This window comes from Symphalangus syndactylus, chromosome 12 (genome assembly GCF_028878055.3).
Source record: "Symphalangus syndactylus isolate Jambi chromosome 12, NHGRI_mSymSyn1-v2.1_pri, whole genome shotgun sequence".
Classification (NCBI taxonomy): domain Eukaryota; kingdom Metazoa; phylum Chordata; class Mammalia; order Primates; family Hylobatidae; genus Symphalangus; species Symphalangus syndactylus.
Genome location: NC_072441.2, coordinates 131,111,304 through 131,138,638, shown reverse-complemented (window position 1 = coordinate 131,138,638; position 27,335 = coordinate 131,111,304). Strand labels below are relative to the sequence as shown.

Sequence of the window (27,335 nt, the reverse complement as noted above, 5' to 3'; positions counted from 1 at the left end):
AAATGTGTTCCTCCTAAGCATTATCTGAGTCGTACCAGGGCGGCTCCGCTATTCCTAGCTAACCAACTAAGTGCTGAAAACCATGGTCTCTTACCCGCCCCTCCTCTGGATGTATCAGATCATTTCAATTTGAAGTAATCTAAAAGGATAACTAAAATGTACACCCAATCTTACCTATAGGTTTTTCCAAATTTTGAGAAGATACCATCTGTAAACTTGAAATCCCAAATGAAATAAAGCTCCTGTCAGGAAGTTGGTGTCTTCCAGCTACACGAAGTGTCTCAATGGCCTTTGTACGTAGCTGGCAATCTTCAGTTCTCCATCGGCCCCGACATGGAAACCTTGAAAAAGCAGAAATAGAAAGGAAATCAAAATGCTGACTTCTTTAAAAGGACCAGAAAAGAAAAACATCAATCTGAACGTGCCCCAAACCTATTAGTTACCCTACTAAGTAGATATACACACACCAATCACAGGTTTCCCATCTTTAAAATCAGACATTTGAATTAAATTTTTTGTAGAGATAGAGTCTTGTTATGTTGCCCAGGCTGGCCAAATTATTAGCAATGATTATTTGGGAAGGGGCGGCTTCTAATTCCTCTCTATCCCCACTGCCATTAAGCACTGGAAGATTTAACAAAGGTCTGAGTGAAATTTTTCAGATTCTGTTTCCATTATGGGATTCCAGACCCAAAAAGATATAACTGGACCTGGATGATGGAGATAGACACCTCTGCTCTGAGGAGTCTCAGGCAAAAGCTAAAAGTTGACAGGTCAGGCGTGGTGGCTCATGCCTGTAATCCCAGCACTTTGGGAGGCTGAGGCAAGTGGATTGACTGAGCTCAGAAGTTCGAGACCAGCCTGGGCAACATGGTGAAACCCATCCCTACAAAAATACTAAAATTAGCCAGGCGTGGTGGCACACACCTGTAGCTGCTTGGGAGGCTGAGGCGGGAGGATTGCTTGAGCCCAGGAGGTTGAGGCTGCAATGAGCCAAGATCATGCCACTGCACTCCAGCCTGGGTGACAGAGCGAGGCACTCCTCTGCTATCCACATTTTCAGAGAAATGAGCTGGGCTCTCTCTCTTAGTGGCCAAGTCCAAGTCTCACAGGCAAGAGGTGACAGAGCCCGAAAGATAGAGTAGACGCTGAGAGTAGACGTAGTGGCATGAATGGGAACAAGGTTTTTTGTCGAATACATAATTATTGCTAGTTTTCAATCTGATGACTTCATTTTCTCTATGTTCACTGTTATTTTAATACCATGGCTCTAGCTATACAGGTCAAAGTTGCTTTGTCAACTTCCCTATGAAATAAATATGCATTTCTCCTTTTCTCGGTGGAAAAGGTCTGAAAATGCAGTTTAACTCTGAATTCTGAGCCTTTATGCCAAAATTTCTAAAAAGGCTAACTGGAAGTTGGGTGTGTTTCACCATGACCTCAAACCACATGTCCCAAGCGGGACTTGTGCCCAACCCCCCCCCACTGCCTCCTTCCTCCGATTTCTCTTCTTCCCTATCAGATCGCGTCATTCTGCCAGTTATTCCTCAAAGGCAAGCACTTATCCTTTTCATCTTTGCATTACCAGCATCTAACATAGTATCTGGCAAAAGTGGGCTCTAGTGAATCTGAATGAATTACTTAATACACAAAGTATCTCTTTACCATTCAGTAAAGATGTTAGCACATTGGATAGTCCTTCCTACTATGCTCTTTATTCCCAAACAAATCTGAAACCCAGTGAAACTGTTTCCAGGGCCTAAGGAAACTCAGGGTATGCTCTCTTTCACTTCTACTACCACACTTCCAGGGACAGCCTTGAACACCATTCAACGACAGGATCTGGCTCTATTAGCCAGGCTGGAGTGCAGTGGCATGATCTTGGCTCACTGCAGCCTCCACCTGCCAGGCTCAAGTGATCCTCCCACCTCAGCCTCCCGAGTAGCTGAGACTACAGGCATGAGCCACCACGCCTAATTTTTGTATTTTTTTTAGACTCAGGGTCTCACCATGTTGCCCAGGCTGGTACTGAGCTCCTGAGCTCAAGTGATTTGCCTGTCTCAGCCTCCCAAAGTGCTGGGATTATCCGTGTGAGCCACCACACCTGGCCTTGAGCTTTCATTCTGTCTTTAGTCTTGTCATAGGTTTAGACCCCCACCTGGTCCCTTCTTGTTACCTATGGTAGGAATTGGCAATTTTTTTTCTGTAAAGTGCCAGATGGTAAATATTTTAAGCTTTGTGTGTCACATGATCTTTGTTATGACTCCATTTTGCATTTGTAGAGAGAAAGCAATAGACAATATGTAAATGAATGATTGTAGCTATATGTCAATAAGACTTTATTTTTGGACACTGAAATTTAAATTTCATATGATTTTCATGTGTCATAAAATATTGATCTTTTCTTGATTTCTCCCCAACCATGTAAAAATGTAAAAAGTACTCTTAGTTTGCATCCACACAAAAACAGGCGGTGAGTCAAATATGGCCTGTGGGCCATAGTTAGCCAACCCTTGGCCTACAGTAGAAAAAAAACCCCTCAGAATTCCTTATGGACTTTGCCTTATTTTGCCACGTGGAGCCACCTTAGGCTGGGGAAGTAGAAAGCACAGGGCTTTTGGGCATTAGGTCCTAGGTTCCAGTTCTGGCCCTACCATCTACCAGCTGGGTAGCCTTGGACATAAAATTCAACCTCTCTGAGCTTTACTACCATCATCTATAAAATGGGGGCAATAATACCTACATCACAGAGTTGTCATGGCAATTAAGTGAGCTAATGTATATAGAGCTCATGGCACCAGTATCTGGCACATAGTAGGCACTCAATAGTAACTCTTATTCCAGTTTCTGACATGGCTTCTCCAGATCAACTGCGGCTCTGGAAAGCAACCCAGCCACTCTGTGAACCACAATTGGCCACAGGAGGGAATAAACTGACAGCAAATACAAAGGCAGAGAGAGAATTTGGAGGTTTTCAGATACATGCCACAGGATTCTAAGTGCCTGGTTAGCCCTAATTCCTTCTGGCACCATTTAAAATTCCTCTGGTCCCCTTTTCCTCCTCAAAAATTACTTCTGACTCTCACAGTTCTTAAAGATTCTTAGCATTCTTTACCAACTACCCAGATGGACCCTGGAGCCCTCTCCTCATTCCTGTACCTCCTGCTGGTATAGCACTGGGGTGGGGAAGGATGACCATGGCCAGACCAAACCTACACAGATCCATCGGCCTGCAGCTGGGTCTTAAGTAGGCTGGGCCTGGCGAGGCACCCAATTCTCTCTCAATTGTTCATGAATTTCTTGCTGTACCGGGAATGAAATTTCTTCAGTGCTTAAGAACTAGACTTTCTACAGAAGTTTTAGAGCAAACAAAAAAAAAAAAAAAAAAATCACCATGTATACAAACAAAAGATCCATCACATTACTTTCAAGACAGAAAACATCAGTGAGGCACAGGTAAGGCTAAGGTTTATGGTATCTCTACCCTTGGTCCAAAAAGCCAGATCTCGGCCTGTCACTTCCTTGCTTCTAAAACTCCACTGCCTCTGGAGTAACCAAGTTTCTGTGCTGTCACTCAGGGCCTCCATCACCTTGTCCCAGACCACCCCTCTATGGGAGTCTTAACCTGCAGTCTAGCCAAAAGGGACTGTATTTCCACCTGATTGCTCTAACCAATTCCCAGCTTCCCACACTTGTGCATAATTAAATCACCTGTAACATTTTATTACACATCTTCCCCTAGACTGTGAGCTAGGGACAGGGTAGAGACTATGTCTCCTTCATCTCTGGGTCTCCTACACCTAGCAGAGGCTCTGGCATGGGGCAACCACTTCATAATTGTTAATGAATAGATGGAAACAGCTGAAGTTATTCTTCCCTTAAGCTGTTTTAGCTGGACTCTTATTAGAAGACCGAGTACAGTCTGGGTCACTGCCACAAAGCAGAAAAACCGAAGAGAAAGAAAAGAGGCATGACCAATGTGATCCAAGCAATGGAAAATAGGTTTTAAGGGTGAGGTTAAAGAGACCAAGGCTGTTTAGCCGGGAGAAGAGAAGATGAGGCCTAACTGGATTCTGGCTTTAAGTACAGAAAAGGTTCTCATGAGAAAATCTTGATCTCATCCTCCTTTTATAATCAGAAGAAACTTTTCCATATTCATGGAAAATGGAACAAGAAGAAATGACTTAAGTTAAGGCCCGAAGGGTTTAAGCTGGAAGAACCAAATTAGGCACCACTTTTCCAGAGATACTGTTATTGTACTTTTCGCAAGTGAATTGGAGGAGTCTTGCTTGGCACTCTTGTTGAAGGCTGTGAAAAAAGTAATATATATGCTGCTCTGTTCCTGTTTACTGTGGAGAGAGGTGGGTGAAAACACAAGTCAGGTAAGATTTTCTAACGAGCCACTGATTTTTATTGACCCATTTCCTACAGGCACTTTCTGCCATGTTATGCATTGCAAGCACGTGCTGGAACAATCTAGTATCTCAAAGGTTCCTGACAGGGCAATGGAAAGAAAGAGAAGGTAACAATGCGGGGGAAGGGAAAATGGCCCTAATAAATATACTTTCTATAAAAACAGTACCAAACTGGGCATTCATATATTTGTTAATATTATTACTATTAAAGCTCACATTCATTGAGCACCTACTATGTGCCAGGCACTGTGCTGTTTTATCTCAATTGTCATAACAACCCCATGAGGTAAGTAATATTTGTATTCTCATTTTACAGATGAAGAAACAGAAACTCAGGAAGATTAAATAACTTGCCCAAGTCACACAGGTAGCAAGTGACAGAGCCAGGACTCTAACCCAGGTAGTCTGACTCTAGAGTCCATATACCTAACTACTGTCTCTCTGTTAAGGATGAGAGGCTGGAATATAAACTCTAGTCTCTCTGAATCCTGTTCATATTCTCAGCTCTTCCTCATACAGTCCCAAGCCAGGACATTAGCAAGAGTTGAGGCCTCAGAAGTGAACCAAAATACTCCTCTGATTATCAGCATCTATAAAATGGGGGCAATTCCACCCACATCACAGAGTTGTCACGGGACTTAAGTGAGCTAATGTATATGGAGCTCATGGCATCAGTGCCTGGCATACAGTAGGCACCCAATAACTAGTAACTGTTATTCCAGCTTCTGATATGGCTTCCCCAGATCAGTTGTGGCTCTGGAAAGCAACCCAACCACTCTGTGAACCACAGCTGGCTGCAGGAGGGAATAATCTGACAGCAAATACAAAGGAAAGAAACAGACTGAGGACTCTCAGATGATAATGAGCAGATGCAGGACTTGAATGCCAGCCTCTGGACTCTAAGTTAGTGCTCTTTCCTACTTACAGACTCTTGTTGAATTTGAGGGTGAGAAAATGAAGAGACAGGATGTGCCAAATGGGCTGTCTCCCCCGACAGACCCTTTTGTAATGAACTGTCAATCTCCCATCAGAACCCATGCCTGAAATACCAGGGTCCTGCAGCCTCTGTAAACTGGTTCTAAGATTCTACTAGCTAAGGATGGCAATGCACTGATTTATGGCACTGTGGGTGCTGCCAAAATGCTCACCTATTAAACCTATCAAGCAGACCTAGTCCATGCAGCTTCCAAACTAGGCCAGTGATTCACCGTTTAAGCCTCTTCACTGATGTCCCCATTCTGGGACCATCTTTGCTCCAGTCTAACCTCCGTCCTGCTGCCAGAGAAAACAGAGCGCCAGTCAGGGCATTTGGAGCCTTGTAGCATAAGGAAGATAACATGGGCCTTTGAACTCAGCACTGCTAGTTTTGAACCAAGCTGTGCCGTTACTATCTATCTAACCTTGGGTAAGTCACTTTAATCTTTCTGAGGTCTGGTTTCTTCATCTTTAGATTGGAGATAAATAGGCCTATATTACAGGATTAAATACAGTATGTAAAGCCTCCAGCATACTGCAAGCCACAAAGCAAAAGAGACACTTGATAAATGCTAGTGTTCTGCTCCCTACTCCACTCTCTACATTGTAGCCAAAATCTGCCACTTCGGCTTATTTCTTCTCACCAACTCCTCTCCCCTCCCACGACACACACACATACACACACACACACACACACACACACCCTTACACCTGTGCATTTCTGCCTCTCAACCGTTGCTCAAGCTGTTCCTTCTCCCAGGAATAAACTCCCTCCACGGCCCAGCATAAATTCTCCACCTTCAGGAATCCTCTGGTCATGCTGGGATTGATTTCTCCTTCTCCCAAACTCCCACTTTGTTTACATTCCTTACTACATTTACCATAGTCAGTCTGATTTCACTTATTTATGTACTTTTCTATCTTCCCAACTACACTGGAGGGAGAAGGTTCTGAGAAGACAATTATTTATAGGAGGGCAGGAAATGTGTTGTTTTCCTCTATGTATATTTCTTAATACCAGGGTCTTGTACATAGCAAGAGCTCAATATGTGCTTACTGAATTGAATCTTTCCATCCTACACTGGGAATCTTTACAGAAAGATCCCGGACTGAGTTCATCCTAAAACTGCATTTACTGCCTAACTTGATAAATAGGCAATTTTTGAAGTACATGAATATTCCTAAACTAAGATCCACTAATACTCATGTGGGCTTGTTTCACTCCTTCATCCATTCTTCCAGTACACTCTGGACTCTTCTTGGGATCTCGCTCCAACATACAAGGAGACATTGCTGGGACATTTCTCACTCATGGAGATCTGGGAGCAAGCTCTTTGGAGAACTGTTTTACCCCACTGGGTAGGAGGTGACTGCCATTAAAATCACCCTAAAACCCAGAGTTGTGGAATTGGAAAATAGATCGGAGTGATCTGCCTTAGTTTCCAAGCTATAACATAGAGTTAAAAACACTTAAAACAGTGTCTGGAACACAGCAAGTGTGCAATAAATGTTAGATGTTGTATTAACAATGTAGTAGACTGGAAAAAACAGAGTCATGACATTTCACTTCTGGAACTATCTCCACTACTGGCTGATTCCTTGTGTAATCTCTTTTTTGTTGTTGTTGAGACGGAGTCTCACTCTGTCGCCCAGGCTGGAGTGCAATGGCGCAATCTCAGCTCACTGCAACCTCTGCCTCCTGGGTTCAAGCGATTCTCCTGCCTCAGCCTCCCAAATAGTTGGGACTACAGGCGCCCACCACCATGCACAGCTAATTTTTGTATTTTTAGTAGAGACGGGGTTTCACCATGCTGGTCAGGCTGGTCTCGAACTTCTGACCTCAGGTGATCCACCCACCTCGGCCTCCCAGAGTGCTGGGATTACAGGTGTGAGCCACACACCTGGCCTCCTTGTGTAATCTCGATCAAGTCCTTACCATCTATAAAATGAAAGTGGCAGAACCAGATGGTTGGTTTCCAAACTCCTTCTACCTTTAACCATGTAAATTTTTCTATGATCAAGAAATAACTTTCTCTTCCACATGCTGAGGCTGTTGGCAAGGGAAAATGTGCATTTATAGCTGCTGGTCCCCAGATGGGAGGAACCACTGTTTCCCAAGGTCAAGGGCAGAGTAACTGATTAGAAAACCACCTGTGAGTGGCTCACGCTTGTAATCCCAGCACTTTGAGAGGCCGAGGCGGGCGGATCACGAGGTCAGGAGATCGAGACCACGGTGAAACCCCGTCTCTACTAAAAAATACAAAAAATTAGCCGGGCGTGGTGGCAGGCGCCTGTAGTCCCAGCTATTCGGAGAGGCTGAGGCAGGAGAATGGCGGGAACCCGGGAGGCGGAGCTTGCAGTGAGCCGAGATTGCGCCACTGCACTCCAGTCTGGGCGACAGAGCAAGACTCTGTCTCAAAAAAAAAAAAGAAAACCACCTGTGAGCTTCCCCCTGTTTGAACTGTACTATTAATACACCCAGTGCAGGTCTCCGAACAGAGCATCACCTACCTTCCAACAAAACTCACAGTCAAGGCAAGACAAGAGCCTGAAAACAATGGCTGCAATGAAGAATCCTTGCTTGTGCAGAATTCTTGTACTTTCTTGTTTTTGATGCCTGTAATTAGGGCATCAATCTAAACCAGGGCCCTCCTTAGGCACAAAGAGGAGGAAAAACACAAAGTCCCATTCTGAACCTGACAGCTCATAAAACAAGGGCCAAAGCTAGTAAATAAAAAATGTCACTGACTCACTTAACCACAAACACTGAAGAGGGCTACTATGTGCTGGCTCTATGCTGGACAGAAGAGGAAGGAAAGAGACATGATCCCTTGCCACCCACGTACTCAGAGTACATATGGAGTGTACATATCCCTAGGCAGACTATGATGAGAGCTACATTAGAGGGTCAGCCTACAGAAGACAGAAAGGGGAACAACTAATCCAGCATGGAGGCCACATGAGATGTAAGCCTTGAAAGATGAGGAGGAGGAGGGAAATCCAGGGAGAGAGAATATAAGCAAAGGCTCGAGCAGGAACATGCAGGGAGTGTTTGAGAACGAGATTTGGCCGGACACGGTGGCTCACACCTGTAATCCCAGCACTTTGGGAGGCCAAGGCAGGCAGATCACCTGAGGTCAGAAGTTTGAATCTAGCCTGGCCAACATGGCAAAACCCCGTCTCTACTAAAAATACAAAAATTAGCCGGGTGTGGTGGCTCATGCCTGTAATTCCAGCTACTCAGGAGGCTGAGGCAGGAGAATCGCTTGAACCTGGGAAGTGGAGGTTGCAGTGAGCCAAGATCGCGCCACTGCACTCCAGCCTGGGTGAAAAAGTGAGACTCCATCTCAAAAAAAAGGAGAAACAGAGACAACTAGTTTATTTTGACTGGACCACAGGTTGCAGGTTTGGGAAAACCAAGGGAAACAGGGAGGGGAGAGGTTTGGGAACAAATTGTGGAGGAACTTGTCTGAGGCTGGAGTCCAAACTCTACATCAAGCTCGTCCAACCCACGGCCCTGGATGGCTTTGAATGTGGTCCAACACAAATTCATAAACGTTCTTAAAACACTGAGATTTTTTTGCAATTTTTTTTAAAGCTCATCAGCTATTGTTAGTGTATTTTATGTGTGGCCCAAGACAGTTTTTCTTCCAGTGCGGCCCAGGGAAGCCAAAAGATTGGACACCACTGCTCTATATAATAGGCAATGATGCCCACCAAGGTTTCCGAGCAGTGTCTCAGGAAGAGCACAGGGGCACCCATGAAGAGGATGCAAAAGGAACCAAGTAATTCAATTACTCTGGGACCACATTACAGGAGACCACATGCACTTCCTAAGCATGTGCTGGGCTCTGACAGCTCCTGTTCACAGAGCTTCCCTCTCCCATGGCTTCGCTTCATGCAATCTGAGTTGCCATCCCCCACAACTGTCAATATCTGCAAAATATCAGAGTAACAGGACTCCTAACCAACTCTCTGGATTACAGAGAGAGAAGTGTTGAGGTGGGAGCAGATGGGCAGAGGGGGCACCAAGGCCTCTAGCTGGCTCAGTTCCATATAAAACCCAACCCTGGATTTCCTCTTCACATCACTTCCAGCCCAGCCCTCTAATGAAGGGCTGAAGCTAAGGAGAGTGGGCTGAAAGCACCTGGCTGATGGGTGGTGATCCAGTGAGACACTACACCTACTGTCTAGCATGTGCCTGGCGCATGGGCAGTGGTGTCCTTCCCATTCTGCAGGGTCAGTTCCATCTGTAAATCCCACTGAGGCTTCAAGGCCCAGGTCACATCAACTCTTCTCTCAGAGCCTTCTAGAAATCACAGCTACCATGTATTCAGCACCCATTACATGACAGGCACCATACTAGGTGACTTCCATATAATCCTATTCACCCTTCGCAATGACCCTATTATGGCTATTTCCTAGGGAAGAAAGCGAAGCTCTGGGAGGGGAAGCAGACTTGCCCCAGGACACACAGCTAAGAGGTGGAAGAGATGAGATCTAAACCCAGGACTCCCTGACCCTGAAGTTGAGCACTTCTAACAACACTTCATTCCTGTGAGCCTGCCTGCCTCTGATCTGCCACTGACAGGGAGCTTGGAGCTCTTTAGGAAGACAAGGTGCACCTGACACTCTTATTACCTTTCCCTGTGGACAGCCACCCACACAGGCAGGAGCCTTTAAATACTGAAAATAAATGAAAACAACTTAAAAATAACACAGTACACAGATTTCACAAATTCCTCACGTGAAAAACTATTCATGACACTGGACTGCCTAAGCCCTGCGCCCAGCCACAGCCTCGGTCCTGATCCCTGGGAGAGACCGAGTCTCAAACGGGCCACGGAGTAGGCGCCATCTCGGACACCGGCCGCGCCCCGACCCCAGGCACAGACGGAGCCACGAAAGGTCGTAGACAGCTCGGGACAGTCCTGAAAAGCGTCCCCTTAGGCTGTCCCTCCGCAGCTGAATCGGGTCGTGACCTCGGGCCGCCGTGAAGGCCCTGACTGCCCCCTTCCGGGCACACAAGCTCACTCACAGACCCCGGCCTCATTTAGCTCGGAGGAATACCTCGCAGGTCTCGCTTTTACCTTCGCTGGCTCCCGCCGGGGAGCAGTCGCGCGCACCCCTACCTGCAGACCGCTCCTCCGAAAACGCGGAAGAGGCGGTGCTAGATCCAGGGGGTGGGCCCGACCAGAGAGGGGGCCGAGGGGGCGGAGCTGCGCCTGCGCCCTGGTGGCTACCCAGGGCCACCTGGGGGCAGGGAGCTCGAGCTGAGCGAACTGCGCAGGCGTGACAGGGAAGAGGCGGGGGGAGGGGAGATTGCCGGCAAGCGGGTGGGGCTTAGCGCCTCTGGCGCTTTCTTTTCCGAATGGAGGGTGGAAAAGCCCGGGAACGGAGGAGGCCGGGTGCGACAGGTGTAATTAACATGTACTGAGAGCTTCTGCAGGCCGGGAAGGAATTTTAAAATGCCTTTTATATGTGGGGAAATGCTGCCAGTCTTTTCTAAAACGGGGGCCAATTCTGTACAATTTCTTTAATGGTCTGAGTGCCTAGAATTTCACCGTAAGAGTTTCTCCTTGAGTACAACATTATCCCCAGTAGTTCAAAATTTTTAAAACTTTTAGAAGTTCATTTCTTGGGGAAAAACAATTGTAAATAGGTTAATGCCTCAACCAGCCTCCCCACATGCCCTTTCCAAGTCTGCAGCTGCGATGAGAAAGGATGGGAGTGTGGACTGGGATTTAATTCAGGTGCTGACTCTGAGTGATGGAGGTAAACATCCCTTCCCTGCCTGTCTCAGGATTATCGTGAGGATTTGGTAAGCAAAGCTAGTTAAAAAGCCCCAGGGACTTGCTTCCCATCATCCACCTGACAAACATTTGTTCCCTGTCTTGTCGGGGCTGTCTTTTCATCTGTATGATGGAAGGAGATTGGGAATATTAGTGAACATTCAGGACTTTGCTAGATTTCCCAGTCTAGGTGAGGGGAAAGATCAAGCTTCTGTGTTCATTCCCTTCTGGAATCCTGCGGTCCAACCTGAGGGCCCCTATGTATCCTGATTTCTCCCACTCATTACCTTCCGTGGAGGCCCACCCAAGCTTCAAGTCTTCAGAGGCCCTGCTGGCCTGTTCCCTGTCTCAATAGCTCAAGAGACTCAGGACCTATGTTCCAGGTTCTCAAAGTTGGTATGTCCCTCACATGGCAATCAAATTTCAGTTAACATCTTTGAGGGCTCTGAGGGTGCTCAGAGGAAGGAGGGCTCCCCCAAAGCAGGTGGAGCTCTACTCATGCCTGTGGCTCATTTCAATTCCACAGCTTGCTGTGGGATAGGGAGGAGAGTGGCAACAGGAAACCTCAGAGGCTGCAGTGTTTATGGGAGCCGAGGGTGATGCGGCATCCTTTACTCAATAGGGGGATGCTCTGCCCCAGGTTGGAGAGGATGGCTTACTACCTAGGTCCCTGCTCCAAATACTGTTTTGGAATTTTTTTTTTTTTTTTTTTTGAGACAAGGTCTCGCTGTGTTCCCCAGGCTGGAGTGCAGTGGCACCATCTTTGCTCACTCCAGCCTCTGCTTCTTGGGCTCAAGTGATCCTCCTGCTTCAGCCTCCCGAGTAGCTGGGACTACAGGCATGCACTACCATGCCTGGCTAATTTTTGCATTTTTTTTAGAGGCAGGGTTTTGCCATGTTGCCTGGTCTCGAACTCCTGAGCTCAATGATCCTCCCATCTTGGCCTCCCAAAGTGCTGGGATTACAGGCAAGAGCCACTATGCCCAGCTTTGTTATGGATCTTGAGCCAACGGGAAAACAAAGCCCAGCCTGACTTCTCAACCAAGCTGCCACTCTACCTCCCAGGACCCTTTGTTACTAGGTTTTGCCCCATGGGAGTGTGCTCTTTTATCTGCATCACTGAGGCCCTATCTCTTTCTTTTCCCCCTCCCTTTCTGTCTATTCTTCTTTAAGCATCCGTCTGTGAATCTCTCAAAGCAATTTTGTGTCAGCTTCCTAATGTATTTACAGATATTCCCATGTAAGGTACAGGTCTTGGATCACACAGTTCTAAGATAAATCTACTCTCACTGCCATGGTCATATTTCAAAATGACCGTGAACCCAAAGCATGGGACTTGTAACAGTCTGAGCTGCCCAATGACAGAGAAGGTAGTGAGCGATCTGTCATAGGAGGTGTGCAAATAGCACCCTTTTAGAATGCTGGGATTGGGCTTCCTGTGGTGAGCCAGAGGAAGAGGCAGCATAATGGAGGGCCTTCCAGATTCTAGAGGAGTGAATAAAGGGAGGGATATTGGGGGCTGGAAGGGAAGCAAGGCAGCTGGCCAAAGACACACTTGATTCAACAAGCTATTATATGTCAAGCACTTAGAAATGTACGTGACACATAATGAACATTAGCTGTTATGATGACTGTGAATGATTCATAGACTATATAATGAAGGAGCTGAGATCAATCAGTCCTTCACTCCCATCACTGATAACAAAATAGGTAGAGGATTGGGGTCTAGAGGGGGAATGGGCTTGCAATGGAACTTCAGGAGCTGGGCTGGGACTACAACCTATGTGTCTGCCTCCCAGGAGAGCCTCTGCACAAAGCCAGGCTGGCTCCTTTGCAGGAAGAGGGAAGAGCTCTAGGTGGGCCTTTGTTGACTCTTAAGAACCAAGCTGCTTTTTAATTCCTGTCCAGGCAGCTTGTGAGTTAGGGGCAGTGGAATGGACAGCAAGACCTGAGCCAACAGATGCAGATGTCTACTGCGGAGTAAGCTCAGGAGTCAGGCCCATGTCCTGCCACCCCCACTGTAGCTCCAGCCAGCAACAAGTATCTTCCTCTTCAGGATGGCCTCCTGTCCTGTAATTAGTGTTGGGATTGTATTTTCACTCTGTACTTTTATCCACTACCTCAAAAAAAACTCACCCAGATTAATAGCCAATGCCACGCCAGGCGTGGTGGCTCATGCCTGTAATCCCAGCACTTTAGGAGGCCGAGGTGGGTGGATCACGAGGTCAGGAGATCGAGACCATCCTGGCTAACGTGGTGAAACCCCGTTTCTACTAAAAATACAAAAAAATTAGCTGGGTGTGGTGGCGGGCACCTGTAGTCCCAGCTACTCCGGAGGCTGAGGCAGGAGAATGGCGTGAACCCAGCAGGCGGAGCTTGCAGTGAGCCGAGATCACGCCACTGCACTCCAGCCTGGGCAGCAGAGCAAGACTCCATCTCAAAAAAAAAAAAAAAAAAGAGAATAGCCAATGCCAGGCGACCTGAGATGAAACAAGGAATGATTCCTATCAGACTGAGTTCCCGGAAGGCAAAGAAAGGCCAGCCCTCTCCACCCCAAGCGTCCTAGCCTAGCCCGGTCTAGAATTTCCAGAGCCCCAGGAGAATCTTGATGTCTCCACCCTAGAGAGCTGGGCCAGACATGACCACACCAGCCAGCCCTCCACATGGTCCAGTATCTCAGGACAAAAAGCCTTCCCAGCCCCATTCTGGCTCAGTTCCTTCCATGGTCTGCCAAGAGCCATGTGGCACCCAGATCACTGCCTCCCACCAGTGGCTGCTTTAGTTTGCCTTTTATTTTACCAAAAATAACAACAATAAAGTCTTCCCTCTGTTTCATAAAAATAAATTTTCCCATCCTCCCCCCATCCCAGAAATTAGCCCTTGCCACAGCCTAGAATCCATCATGCAAGTCACAGCACTCTGGGGGAAAGCTCCTGCTACCCTCGCTCCACAGCCTCTGGCAAAGCTGCCAGGCCACTCTGCAGGCAGCAGAGGCAGAAGTCCCAGGCCCAGCTGGCTGGGCCCAAGAGCTCCATCTGTTTCCCCAAAGTGCAGGCAGCTTCTAGGCCATTGAGTGGGGCATGATATTGGATGCTTGGCTCAGGAAACAACCCCAGCCCACCCAAGGGGCAGTGAGACATGTTGGCCTCAGGTTAGAAATTATTGCTCAAAGCAGAAACAGTTGTGTCCTAGCGAGGGTCTGTTAAACCCTCTTTCCATGTGTATCTCTGTGTAGCAATTGATGGGCCCTGCGGTCAGGATCCCTGGTTTCTCCAGCTCCATGAATGCCTCCCTGTGAGGCCCTGGACAGTTTCTCCCTCTTCTTCTCCTGGCTTCAGTTTCCTCGTATGTACATTGAGACAGTGAGACTGGATGATTCTCAGGTTCCCTCTGGCTTTCCATTCTGGCTTCCCAGAGTGGAGGCTCTGGGAGGGCATACCCCTGTTCCTGCCTCAGTTTCCCCACCTGTGGATCTGTGTATAGGGCTGGGTATGGAGGTACTGAGTAATGGAGTGCTGAATGAACATCCCAGTCTCCCTGTGGATAGCTGTGCTGTGAGATCCAACTGGCTGGAATGTGTCAGGGATGGCTGGGAAGGAGGCAGGTACTTTTAGGATGGAGGATCTCCATGCCTGGAAGAGTCTATTCACCAACTACATCCTCAATGTGCTGGGATGGGAGACAAGACTCCAAAGTTCCCAATTCAAGTTCCACAAGCTCCTTGGACTGGGGGATTATTTTGTGCTGGGCTTCAGATCCGAGGAGCCAGGAATGTAGATTCTGGGAGCTAGAGTGGAGTATATGATTCCCAGATGAAAGGCCAGGGGAACTTTGTGTACTTGAGGGATCATCTCCAACCCCCAGGAGGACACCTATAATACAGGCCTTCTTGGAGGCAGAGGGATGAGTAAAATGTCAGCTCATGGGCATCTCTGGGTAAGAGAATCAGAGCCTGTGTCTGGGGTGGGTCAGTTTAGGAACTCAAGGCAAGGCTTCTCTTCCTACCTTCCCCCGGCTCTCCAGGACTCATGCTGATGGAAGAGTGTAGCCTGGAAGGTGTGAATGTAGAGCAACATCTACAACCACATTTTGTGCACTTACACACATGGTCAGATACACTGAGTGGGGACATTGAGCTGTCATCACTCCTACAGTGGTCATGGTCTGATGGTCCCAATCTATTTATCCATCCATCCAACATTTGTGGAAGGCCTACTATGTGCCAAGGAGGGGTAAGGCAGCTAGCTCTCACAGACACACCCCACAGTGAAAATCACACACACACACATACCTCGGCATCTGTGCTCACTCACAGGCAGGCTGCTCACTCTCTTGCACCTTTCTTGCCATCACCTCGGCCACACCCACATTCCTCCAATAGGCTTGGGAACCAGCATGGAAGGGTCAAGTGTCATAGAAGAAATTCCCTAGCCTACCCTACTCCCAGACTTCATGCCAGAGGTTTAACTCCACTTCCCTTCTGTTTGCCCGCCTAGATGCTCTCCCCTTCTCCATCCACAAGTGGTCAGGGCGACAGGTAGGAAGACTCCTGAGAACCAGAAGTCCAGAGGCTTTGGGTGTGTGGAGTGATTCCAGTGCCTTCAGATTCCTTCAGGCTCCTGGGGGTCCCCTCTCCCAGCCACCCTATGTTCAGATCATCCATCTGATGGCCAAAAAAGTCCAGACCTGGGCTCAGTGGCAGATCCGCTCTGTCATCTCCCTCTGTAGAGACACAAGGTAGGGAGGGGTCAGTTAGAACTCAGCCTACTAGGCAATCCCTTCCCAAACCATAAGGCCTAGCTGCTTTTCTGTCTGAGCCTGGCCCCTTCCCCCAGCAACCCCAACTCTTAGGCTGCAAATCTGGGTTTGTAAACCGACACTTGAATAAATTCTCTATTGAAGTACAGAATTCACTGTTAAATGAATTGCCTTCCCCTAATTTATCTACTTGGGCATTGGAGTTACTTAAAGCAGGCAGCTTTTGGACATGAAAACTCAGAGGCTAGCCTTGGTAGGGGAGGGTGGTAGGGCTTGGCCTCACCAGTGGCTCCAGCTCCCGCTGGTCCACCAGACTGAACTCGCGGATGAAGTAGTAGAAGTGCTTGTAGCAGGTGTTGACGTGCGCCTCTGCCCCCATGCTGAGGATGCTATCGAAATGGTGGATGTAGACATGGACAAAGACTCGGAAGAGGCGGGTCAGGATCTTGGTGCAGACCTGCTGGAAGTTCTTAGGGAAGGGAACTCCTAGAGGGCAGGGGAGGGCAGAAGAAGGGGATCAGTATCCTGGTGCCAAACCTCTGCTCAACTTTTCCCTCCCACACACAGGCAACCAGGATGGCTTTTTCCCAGCACACTTTTTAGTATACTTCCCTTTGGGAAATAGAGAGTGGTTTGACTTTCTCCCATACTTTTCTTTCTTTCTTCCTTTCTTTCCTTTCTTTTTTTCTTTCTTTTTTGAGACGGAGTTTCACTCTCGCCCAGGCTGAAGTGCAATGGCATGATCTCAGCTCACTGCAACCTCCACCTCCCGGGTTCAAGCTATTCTCCTGCCTCAGACTCCCAAGTAGCTGGGATTACAGGCATGTGCCATCATGCCCAGCTAATTTTGTATTTTTAGTAGAGACAGGGTTTCTCCATGTTGGTCAGGCTGTTCTTGAACTTGTGACCTCAGGTGATCCACCTGCCTCGGCCTCCTAAATGCTGGGATTACAGGCATAAGCCACCGTGCCTGGCCATACTTTTCTTTTTAATGAAGCACAAATCTGACTGTGGCTCTCCCTTGCTGGAATATACATCGTCTTCCACATTTTCCCATCACCTAAAGCAGGGCTTTGCAAACTTGTGGGGGTCACTGACCAACCCTTCTTAGACTATGATAAAAGTTACGACCTAAACTCTCCCCAGAAATATGTGCAATTGCAGAGATGCTCACGTCACACTCTTGTATACAACTCCAAGGAGAGTTCAACAACTGGGTCCATTTAAAAAATCCCTGGGCCTTCAGGATTAAGTCCTAACTTCCCAGCAGGACGCTGCTCAAGGCCTTTCATGATCTTATCCTGACCTCCCTCTCTAGCCCCACCCCGTGTCCCTCCTCTTTTCAACATTCACACAGAAGTCCTCAGACCCCCAATCCTGGAAATTATGAATTCTGCAAGAATTAGTTCAGACAGCCCTCGTTCCTTCAAATATTCAACAACACGAAGAACCTTCCATTTATGAGCGAGGCCCTGTGCTCATAAATGGAGCCCTTCACACCTTTTGCCTCTAATCCTTAGAACAATTCGCCTGATGTGTCTGATTGTCATTTTAGATATGATAAAACAGAAGTGCTTACAAAGGTGAAGCTGCTAGCCCAAGGCGACAGAACTATTAATCAGTGCAGAATGGAGACAGGATTCAAACCCTCTTTGCAGTGCACTGCAGCGACCCTCACAGATATTGGGACCCATGAAAAAGGCCCCACTTCTGCATAGTCCCCCATGCTCAAGGCAGAGATCTTGGTGGCTTATGCCCTCTTCTCTGTGGGGCAGTCACCCAGGGTTTTAGGCATCTATACCTGGAGTCCCACAGGCCCAGGGAGGTATGGCCAGCAGGGACTATGAATCTACATTCAGGTCCACAGCTGGCCCACCCGGCTCCGTAGACCCCCTCCTCTTCCTCACCGTTCCCAGGTGGGGTCGAGCCTTCCCTCCCTCTGAGCCCCTCCAGCCCAGCCCAGATTCCTCAGACGTATCCTGCCCATCTAGACTTGGGGTCCTGGGTTCCCACAGATCTGAGCCCCAGTTTGGAATTCCTCCCAGTTCAGTGCACTTTCCCTCAGTAGCCTCAGTTTCCTCCTATGTAAAATGAAGGTGCTTCGTGTCGGGCATGACAGTGCAAGAAACAGCAGGCCACTGGCTGGGAAGGAACCGTGGGCATTGAATTGTGACTCAGTGCCCAGCTTCCTTCAGCATTCAGACTTCTCCCCTCAGGGCTTGACCACCCTGCCCCACCCACCGCTGAGCCACACAGCCTCTGCAGAGATGAGCTCCAGGCCAGGTGGGGGCTGGGCCCAGCTACAGGTGCAGCTGGTGTGATGAACACAGTGTCATGCCTGCTCAGCTCCTGGACCAACACCCCCCTCCTGCTGCCCTCGGGTGGGTAAGCAGTGCCTGGGTGACATCACTCATCTCCCCTCCCTACCCTTACCCGCCCAGGCTGCCCAGCTGAGATAAGAAAACGCCCCACAGCCTGTGCCTGGCAAGGGAAAATTCTGCCCTCAGAGCCCCAATCTGAGGTGATGATACCATCAGGGCCCAATCGCCAAGTCTCTCCTTTTCCTGAGGCCAGGAGTCAGGGGGAACCCCGGGAGGCTGGAGGTCAGATCAGCTATGAACACCTCGGGGCAACTGTTCTGGAAGGTTCTGAGAATCACAGCACCTGTGGTCTTGCCAGAGTGGTCCTTGGTGGGACCACTTATGCTGTAGAAAAGAAAAGCCCTCCAAGGTGGGTGGATCACCTGAGGTCAGGTATTCGAGATCAGCCTGGCCAATGTGGTGAAACCCTGTCTCTACTAAAAATACAAAACTTAGCCAGGCGTGGTGGTGGGTGCCTATCATCCCAGCTACTCAGAAGGCTGAGGCAGGAGAATCGCTTGAACCAGGTGGGCAGAAGTTGCAGTAAGCTGAGATCACACCACTGGGTGAAAGAGCGAAACTCCGTCTCAGAAAAGAAAAAAAAAAAAAAGAAAAGAAAAGAAAGAAAAGCCCCAAATTGGGAGTCAGGAAGTCCTAGTCAAATGCTTGCCCTTGAGCAAGACACTTAACCTGTTTCAACCTCGCTTTCCTCTTCCACAAAATCGGGATGAAAATCACCCCCCAACCCTGCAGAGTGTCTATATCAAACTAAATCCTCATCTGTGGAATGAGCTCCCAGTGGCTCCCTTCCCGCCAGGTGACACTCACCAACACGCGTGGGAAAGACCTCTTCGTCGTTGATGAGGCCTTCGATCCAGTCCATGAGCAACGCCATATAGCGTGGTGCGGAGAGCTTGGCCGGCCGCCGGTACTGGCGCTCATCCTGCCAGCGGTACTCGTAGCGGGGCCCGCCGGCCATGACAGGGCAGCTGGTCTCACTGCAGCGCTCGGCCATGGTACCGTAGATGAGGTTGATGCGGTTGAAGAAGTCCACCACGTGCACGGCGATCCAGTCGTCGATGTTCTCCCCGGGTGGCAGCCTCACCACACTACGCAGGTCCAGGCCCGACTTGAGAGAGGCCTGTGCCTTCTTGTACAGCTCAAAGCGCTGTGTGCCCGGCTCAAAGCGCTTCCGCGGCCGGAACGTCTTGTCCTTGGCGAACACCTGCTTCAGGCACAGGGCCATGGCCAGCTGGGCCTCGGGCTGCTGTCCCGGGGCTCGGACCTGAGGATACCCTGCCAGGGACAAGGGCATGGGGGAGCTGGCGGTCAGGGCCTTATCATCTGGGCTCTGACTTCCCAATTCATCATTTCCCTGTCACCTCTCAGCCTTTGCTCAACCTCTGCATCCTCTGCCTGGAATCTAAGTCCTCAGCCCCTAGGTCCAGTGCCCCGCCCTCTTTCCAGGCTAGTTAGTCCCCCTTGCTAAGCCCCCACAGTCCTCCCATCTTGTTTGTCTCTTTTCTGCTTTAATTGCTGAGCTGGGCCTGGGCTCTAAACAGGTGCCCCTCAGACTTGCTGTTGGTCACGAGAGAGGTCGCAGAGGCTCCCTGCAGGCCCACCAGCAGACAGGGGCTTGGAAGAGATGACCTCTGGGAGCCCCCTTGGCCAGCTGGTGCAGCGTGGGAGAGCCTCACAGCATTGTGCTGGGGGCGGGGTGGAGGGGGGTCGGGGGTGGCTTTCGGCTTCCTCTGGGATATCCCGCAGTCCATCCGGCCACCGGGGATTCCCAGGGAGCAGCAGGGAACTTTTCTACCAAAAATGTCCTTTCCTTTTTTTCACCCTGAAAGAGGAAAGGGCCCTCCCGCTGCCAGCTGGGCGGCTTCTGAGTGTGGCTGCAAGCACTGGAGGAGGGGGAGGGCGGCAGGCCAACGAGGGCATTGCTTCCTCTGACAACAGCTGGAGATCCTTCCCCTCAAGCCAGCCTCCTCCAGCCCCAAATCTGCACAAGCCACTGGCTCCTCCCCTTGCACCTGACACTCAGTAGACATTCCTCTAGCAACTACTATGTGCCTGGCACTGGGAGGTAGAAGAGTATAGTCAGAGCCACCCAGGAGGGCCCATCTGGAGCTCAGGCAAATTTGCTCTGCCTCCTAGAATTTAAGGATCCCAGATTCAGAACAGACTTTGGGAGACAGTGATCAGGGCCCTAGGCTCAGAGGCAGGAGTCCTGGGTTCTAGTCCCAGCTCTACCACTGGCTTACTGGGTGACCCCTGTATCACCATGGATTTGGCCCATCCAGGGCCTGGGTCACTCTGCTATAGCTAGGTTTCTAAGACCTGAGTCATCTCATCTCAACTGTGAGTGTGTGAGCTACTGGGAAATGCAGACCCATGTACCTACCAAAACTAGAATTTAGCCACACACTAAGCACTGCCCCTGCCCCTAGACTGAGCACTAAGGCTGACTATAAGCTAAGAATTGCATTCTGCTTCCAGGCTGACCTCTGACCTGGGCTCTGGCAAGTGTGAGCCCTGAATCTAGCTGTTAGCCTTACCCTGAGGCTTGCTCATGGCCAGACAAAGCCTGGGCTTGACCTCTGACTGACACTGGAGCACTGTCCTTTCTCACATCTCTGGTAACCCTGGGACAGGATTGGGGAAGGGAGGGTGGGAACCAGGTGACAATTCGGTAAAAGCAAAGGGATGGCACATATTGCGGGGAGGGTTATTACTTCTGGCAAGAAGTCAAACTAGCCGGGGAGCTGTTTGAGACAAAGGTCCTTCCTTGAACCCACAAAGGCAGACCAGAATGGGGGCAGAGAGCAGCTTGGAGAGTAGAAACAGGCCATTCAGCAGGAACTTGTTCTCTTGAAAAAAACTCACAGATGTGAAAGGTCATCTCATCCATCCTGACTCTTCAACTTCTCACCCAAAGAAGTTCCCAGGGTGGGACCCTAGTTTCCAGAGCAAAGAGGATATTTCTGCGCTTCATTTGTCATCTCCATTTTAAACTCTGCTTGGGGCAAGTGCTTCCAAAATCCCTCACATTGCAATTAGGCGGGGCTCCTGGGCTTCCCACATTGCATGGCCCCCTTTATGACAGTTAGAAATAGGCCCCCACCCTGGCATTCAGCACCTTGTCCTACCTTTCCTGCCCCACTTCCCACCTCCCCACACCAACCACCCTGGGCTTCTTCCTGATTCCTGAACACGCCCCCACTCTCGTGCCTCTGCATGTTTTCTTATCCCTCCACCTGCCTGACCACACATCCTCAGATTGGCTGCTACCTCCTCCCACAGCCTCCTCTCCTGAACTCAGATCTCCTTCTCCTTGGGTAGAGGCTTCTTTTGGTCATTGCAGTCTCCACTCCATCCCCAACCCACCCCCAGCTTAGGACAAGGCCTGGCACAAAGTCAGTGCTCAGGCTTTAAGGAAAGCTTAGACTAGAATCTTAGAGTTAAAATAGCCCTGATAGATCAATTGGCCCAACTCACTTGTACAGATGGGGAAACTGAGGCCCAGATGAGGAAACTGAGGCCTAAAACGAGGACTTGAGGAGCCTGTGTCCACATAGCAAGTTACAAGCAGAACTGGGAACTGGGATAAGGTGGGGCTCAGCTCATGACCAAAAGTAAAAGACCATTTTCTTGCATCGGCTCATCAATGGTCTGGTGGAGACAAGGAAGAGGAGGGCAGTGGCGGGACAGTGGAAGCATCTTCTCCACAAAACAGCCCAACCTGCTTCCTGTCCCCAACACACTGACTCCACACAGCAACTGGGGTGTACTGACCAGTGAGCTAGAGTTCCACCTTACTCTGGTGGAACTTCAAGGCCTGGGTCTCTTTCCAGGAAAATGAAAGCTCAGGGGATGGGTGCAGAGCAGGTGCTCTTCTAGCCACAGGGTTAACTCCCTTCACTCCCCACCCCCATGCCCTCGCTGAGTTTCTATCTGGCACAGAATCTCTGTCTCTCCCTGAACCACTGCCGTTCCCCCTCCTAGCCCCCATTTCCCAGTGCTGGCTATCCTTTCACTCCTGGAGTGGCAGTGGCTTGCTCATTCCCTGGGTGCGGATCTGGGCTTCTCAAATGAAGACGGCAGGGTGACCCTGCCTGTTTCTGATATTTAGCCTCCTGCTAAGCTACATCTACCACTCCTTGGGCCTGGCCCAGGATCTGGGCCAGAGGATGGCCCCAGTTTGAACCCAGAATCCAGCCTGGGACGCTCTGCAGGACAGACGTCGAAGAAAAAAAGTAGAGGCGAAGACTCCACGCTCTCCTCGCGGCGCGCAGCCACCCACGCCCACCCCCGGCCTCCCTGCACCCTCAAACCAGCTCCCAGGGCCAGGCAGGTCGTAGGACCCAGAGGAGTCCGCCTGACATTTCCGCTCCCCGAAAACACGCCCCCCAACCCCTGCCCTCTGCCTCGTATCCCCCGCCACAATCCCCCCTGCAACTTTCGAAGCTCTGAGCCTCCGACCCCAGCCCCAGGACAGCGGCCAGCCTGCCTTCGGGCGGGACTCTCCTCCGGACTGTGCCACGCCAGGACAGCCGAAGAAATGAAAGTGGAAGCCAGGCGGGCGGGGTGCGCGGCGAGGCCGCAGGGGCACGGCGCACACTCACGGGTCCTCCTCTGGCCGTGGGGTCACATTCCCAGCCACAGGATCGCCTTTCTCCTGCCGGTCCCGCAGTGCCTGTTCTCTCGCCTGTCAGCCTATCCGTCTGCCTGTCCTGCCGGCCGCGGTCGCCCTCCTGACCGGGGCGACGCCAGCTCCTCCCCGGCCCCGCCACGCCGCGGCCACGGGGCGGGGAGGGGCGGAGAAAGGGGACTCCCCTCCACTCCAGTACACAGACGCACTCGCCCCCACCTTCCCGGAAAGTCCATATGGGGCTCCCAGCTTCCTCTTGGACAAAGGACTAACTGAGCTGCCCGCCCTCTCGGTGCTTCCTTGGACCTCCACCAAGGAGGCAGCCTCAGGTTCCCAGACGGTAAAATGGGAAAACGCTCGGCTTCTTCTGGAGCAGAAACAAGAGCTGCTAGATAAGGGTGGTTTCTTTGCCCTCCTAGAATCGTCTGCGTCACACTTGTCCCGGGACCCAATAAGGGATCGGGACTGTCCTATCCACTCCCATATCCTCAGCTCCTGACACATAGCAGGAACTCAAAACTCATTTGATGAATGAATGAATGAGTGAGTGAGGGAATGGATGAACGCCTTGGGAATCATGAACTGAGTCCTTCACCCCTGAGGAACAGGCCCAGAAAAGCTCTCAAATCACAAACTTCATCTCCTCACCAGGGAGGGGGCCTGGCTCAGGTTGGGCTGATTCTCCTTGCTCCTCACCCAGAGTCACCCCATTTCTTATCTCCAGACTCTTATCCCAGCTGTTCCATTTTAGAATACCTTCTCTCCCTCCTTCCTTCCGACAAATCCAAACCACTCAATATCTGATCTGCTCTCCCTACCACCTGGGTTCCTTCGAGGACAGACAGATATCCCACCAGCATTCAATGCACACTGTGGCCCCCAGGCCCAGGGACCAGTTGGCTGCTCTGTCTGGGATGGGAGGGAAGATTGGAGGCCTTCTAGGGTAGGAAGCCCAAAGCAGAGAGCTTAGCCATAGAAGCCACTCTGGAGGGGTGGGAGGTGAGTAGATGCAGGTAGGGGAGAGCTGGAGGCCAGAGGTGGGCATTTACCATGGTACCCTGGACCTCCCTTGTGTCTGGCTTCTGTTTGCTGGATGACATGAGAACATGCTAGATCCTTAACCCAGATCATATCCTTTGCAGCAACATGGGCTGGAGCTGGAGGCCATTATCCTAAGCAGACTAACACAGGAATAGAAAACCAAATACTGCATACTCTCACTTATAAGTAGGAGCTAAACAATGCGAATACATAGATACTAGGAGGGGAACAGCAGACACTGGCGCCTGCTTGGGGGTGGAGGGCGGGAGGAGGGAGGATGAGACAAAAATACCCATCAGGTACTATGCTGCTTACCTGGGTGATGCAATTATCTGTACGCCAAATCCCCATGACACAGAGTTCACTTATATAACAAACCTACACATGTACCCTTGAACCTAAAATAAAAGTAAAGAAAGAGTCCCAGCTCATAGAACTGTGGATATGTTCTTTTGTTGAACACCAGTTTTTGCCCCAGTCTAAAGTTCTCTGTATTTTTATGTCTGACTCTTAACTCTCTGCCCTGAATCCCCTATAAACAAGCACTTGCTTATGGAGCAAATTAAAATATGCTTCTTTATTTATTTGATATCCTAATCAATATCTTTTATTGAGTATAACTCTCCACTCATATCAGATCAGGGGATTGGATGATAAAGCTGACCTGGTTGGCGACCTCATGTGCGGACAGGTCAGTAAAGAGGACAACACACAGAGATACACAAGGTCAGAGCTCAGTCACCCAGAAGTGAGAATGTGGTTGTGGACTGATGGACTTTGTAAGAGTCGGGGTATTTGCAGGAAGCACATGGAACACCCAGAATGGGTATGTTTAATGAAGACGATATTTACAGGTGTGGTCAAGGTGTAGGGAAACCACACAGTGTATCACCAAAGGGTTCACAAGAGCAGAGGCTGTCAACCCTAGGCTGCAGGAGTGTGGGGAAGGAGTGGTGAAAGTGGGAGCTCTGAGGAGGGGGCTGCTGAGGCAAGGTGGAGGGGCATACCCAGCTCACAGCAATCATACAGGGAAGGATGGAGCAAGTAAGAGGCCTCACTCTCCTCCCTCTCTCCCTCCCTCTGATCTCTGGCCAGGTTTCCCCCACTACCTGAATCCTCCCAGAAGCTAAGAACAAGGGAACCTGTTGCTGCAGCCCATAGACGTCAGCCTCCTAGGGCGTAGAAATGGGTGGAGGGTGGAGAGCCATCTGAGGAGCCACGTGGGGTCAGGGCTGACTTCATAGGGGAAATGATTTGGAAACTGCTTGTGTTTTCCTTATCATTCAGTTCTAAATAGTACATAAATTTCAATGTAATTTCCTCTTTAACTCTTGAATGATTTCAAAGTGTGTTTTTCAGCTTCTCAGCCTATGGGAGGTTTATGTTTTTCTTGTTGAGTTCTAATTATGTTGCATTGTGGTCAGAGATCATGGTCTGGAAGATTCTTTGGAATTTGATGTGACTTCCTCTGTGGCTTTGTGCAGGGTCATTTTCTGGACCTCTGAGCTGGGTTTTATAGGATAGGCAGGAGTTTTTCTGGTGAAGAGTGAACAGCACAGAACCTTACACTATGGGAAATAGAGATGATCCATTTTGAAGGAACATCAGAAATTCCCAGCTCATCCTCAGAGTCCCTGGGTGTCTGTGGGATGGGAGGCAGGTGGAAGGGTTGGGGGAAGCGAGAAAGCCCAGATGTCTCAACTACCGGTACCCTCTTCCTGCCCTTCTCAGTCTTGGTTAGAGAGACTAGTTCTTCTAGGAGGCTCTGCTGGGGCTGAAAAGACCCAGACCTTGGAGAACAGTGTCCTGGCTTTACCATAATTTAGTTGTGTGGCCTTGGGATGGTTCTGCCCTCTCTGATGAGACACTGTAATCCTACAGCACTGGAGACCTACACAAGATGGGCTCTGTTCCCTGCCACTGTGTCCTGAGTATGATAAATGGCTCCAGAAGAGTTCAAACAAGGCTCATCTCTGAAGCTTGGCGTGAGCCAGTGAGGACCTAGGAGAGGACGTGCCCTTTTCCACTACTCAGCCTGGGCACATGCCCCCCTCGCAGTGGGAACTCTGAGTGGCAGCAGGGTGGTGTCTACCTGCTGTGTGCCTTTGGGAAAGCCCTTTCCCCTCTCTGGTCCTCAGTTTCTACACCTCTACCATGAAAGCATCTTCTAGCCATACCAAGTACCACTCCAAGTGCCTTATCAGAACCAGCTTCCTGTGCCTTCCCGCTGTAGGCCTGTATCCAGTGACTCCACTGATACAGAGTGGCCACTTCCTGGGGACTCCCCAGCCCTTCCTATGCCAAGAAAGTTCGCCCCCTCCCTCCCTGCCCCCCGGAATGAGCTACTGCACCCTCAGTTCACCTTACCAGATGTCTGGCAGCTACTATAGCCTGATAGGGCCCACCCTCTACTCACTCTCTCCCAAGAAAGAGTTTCCATTTCAGCTTCTGCCCCTCCCTGCCCAGGAGGCAGGATCATCCATCCTGAATTTTCCATCCTGGCGCATTGAGGAGAATGCCATGGGCATCCTTATGGCAGTCAGAAGAATTGAGGTTAGACTTCCTTTCACCTGAAGAAGACAAGGTTCAAGGGAAGATGGCAGGAGAAGACAAGGTTGACAAGGATATGCACTAAAATTCTGTGTGACCATGGACAAGGCACTTATTTTCTGAGCCTATTTCACCTTCTCTAAAGTAAAGACAACAACAGCAGCATCTGCCCCACAGAAGATCTGAGAGAATCAAATGTGATAGCACTTGTAAACAGTAGAAGGCTGTGGTCAGTCTGTTTCAGGGGTGCTGCCTTCAAACACCCAGCAGGTGTTTGTATGGAAGAGGGACTGAGCTTGTTCCAGGGTCCTGGAGAGCGGTGGGCAGACACCCAGGACAATATGAAGGGCGCTTGGCACATCAGAGCTGTCCAACCATGCAGCCTGGATGGCTGTGCTGTTCTCTCAGGAGGGAGTGGTGCAAGCAGAAGTTACCAGCCCCAGGTGACATGGACTTCAGAGGGTTTCAGTCCCTCCGGAGAGGGGGAGGGCCCTCTTGCCTCTAAGAACCTCAGGCTCCAGTGTTCTCTTCTCCAAGCTCCTCCTCCTTCCCAGCCATCTCCCCTTAAGGTAGAGGCATTCCTCTCATCTCTTCCGTCTTGGGAAGGAGACCTCCGGAGGCTGGGGTGGAAGCCTGGTGTGCATAAGTGCCTGAAGACAATTTCACAGCCCTCAGACCTCACCCTCAACATGGCCCCAGTAGGCATTGTCCCCTCCAACCACTTGGGTTAGTTCCCAGCCTGGGGTGCCCCAGGAGTGGAGGTGATAGTTGTGGGGGAGGGTTGGTTTCACCA

At 50.0% G+C, this 27,335-nt stretch overlaps 2 protein-coding genes across 14 annotated transcripts in view; both read right to left on the bottom strand.

The window, feature by feature from the left end:
- Positions 1-10,600, bottom strand: part of MKNK1 (MAPK interacting serine/threonine kinase 1) — a 47,299-nt gene extending 36,699 nt beyond the window's left edge. For 3 of the 6 annotated variants that reach the window (XM_063627524.1, XM_063627531.1, XM_063627539.1), the window contains exon 1: positions 175-314. Coding sequence is in view for 3 of the 6 variants with exons in the window: in XM_063627530.1 (XP_063483600.1) it covers positions 175-208 (34 nt within the window). In the remaining 3 variants the exon portion in view is untranslated. Of the gene's footprint in view, positions 1-174; positions 342-10,522 lie in introns of those variants that run through there. The other 3 variants (XM_063627523.1, XM_055255458.1, XM_063627530.1) reach the window with 2 other exon arrangements.
- On the bottom strand, positions 5,609-27,180 carry MOB3C (MOB kinase activator 3C). Of its 8 annotated transcripts, none has more exons than XM_063627556.1 (8): positions 26,409-27,180; positions 24,308-24,390; positions 22,926-24,132; positions 21,799-21,972; positions 21,187-21,257; positions 19,129-19,596; positions 16,224-16,426; positions 13,957-15,904 (listed from the first exon to the last, which is right to left on the bottom strand). In XM_063627556.1, the coding sequence occupies exons 5-8, from the start codon at positions 21,209-21,211 to the stop codon at positions 15,875-15,877; spliced, it is 726 nt and encodes a 241-aa protein (XP_063483626.1). In that variant the 5' UTR covers positions 21,212-21,257; positions 21,799-21,972; positions 22,926-24,132; positions 24,308-24,390; positions 26,409-27,180; the 3' UTR covers positions 13,957-15,874. The 8 variants fall into 8 exon arrangements, with proteins under 8 accessions (XP_063483625.1, XP_063483626.1, XP_063483629.1 ...); XM_063627559.1 differs by having other exon boundaries at positions 21,036-21,257; positions 26,409-27,179; XM_063627557.1 differs by lacking the exon at positions 21,799-21,972.
- Between the last annotated feature and the right edge of the window lie 155 nt (positions 27,181-27,335).

Coding starts and splice junctions, on each gene's coding strand:
- MOB3C (XM_063627556.1), bottom strand. CDS start 21,211: ATGGATGAGATGACCTTTCACATCT. Junction 16,427..19,128: donor GGTCTTTCCCACGCGTGTTG/GTGAGTGTCACC, acceptor CCTGCCCTCTAG/GAGTTCCCTTCCCTAAGAAC. Junction 15,905..16,223: donor AGCGGGAGCTGGAGCCACTG/GTGAGGCCAAGC, acceptor GTGTCTCTACAG/AGGGAGATGACAGAGCGGAT.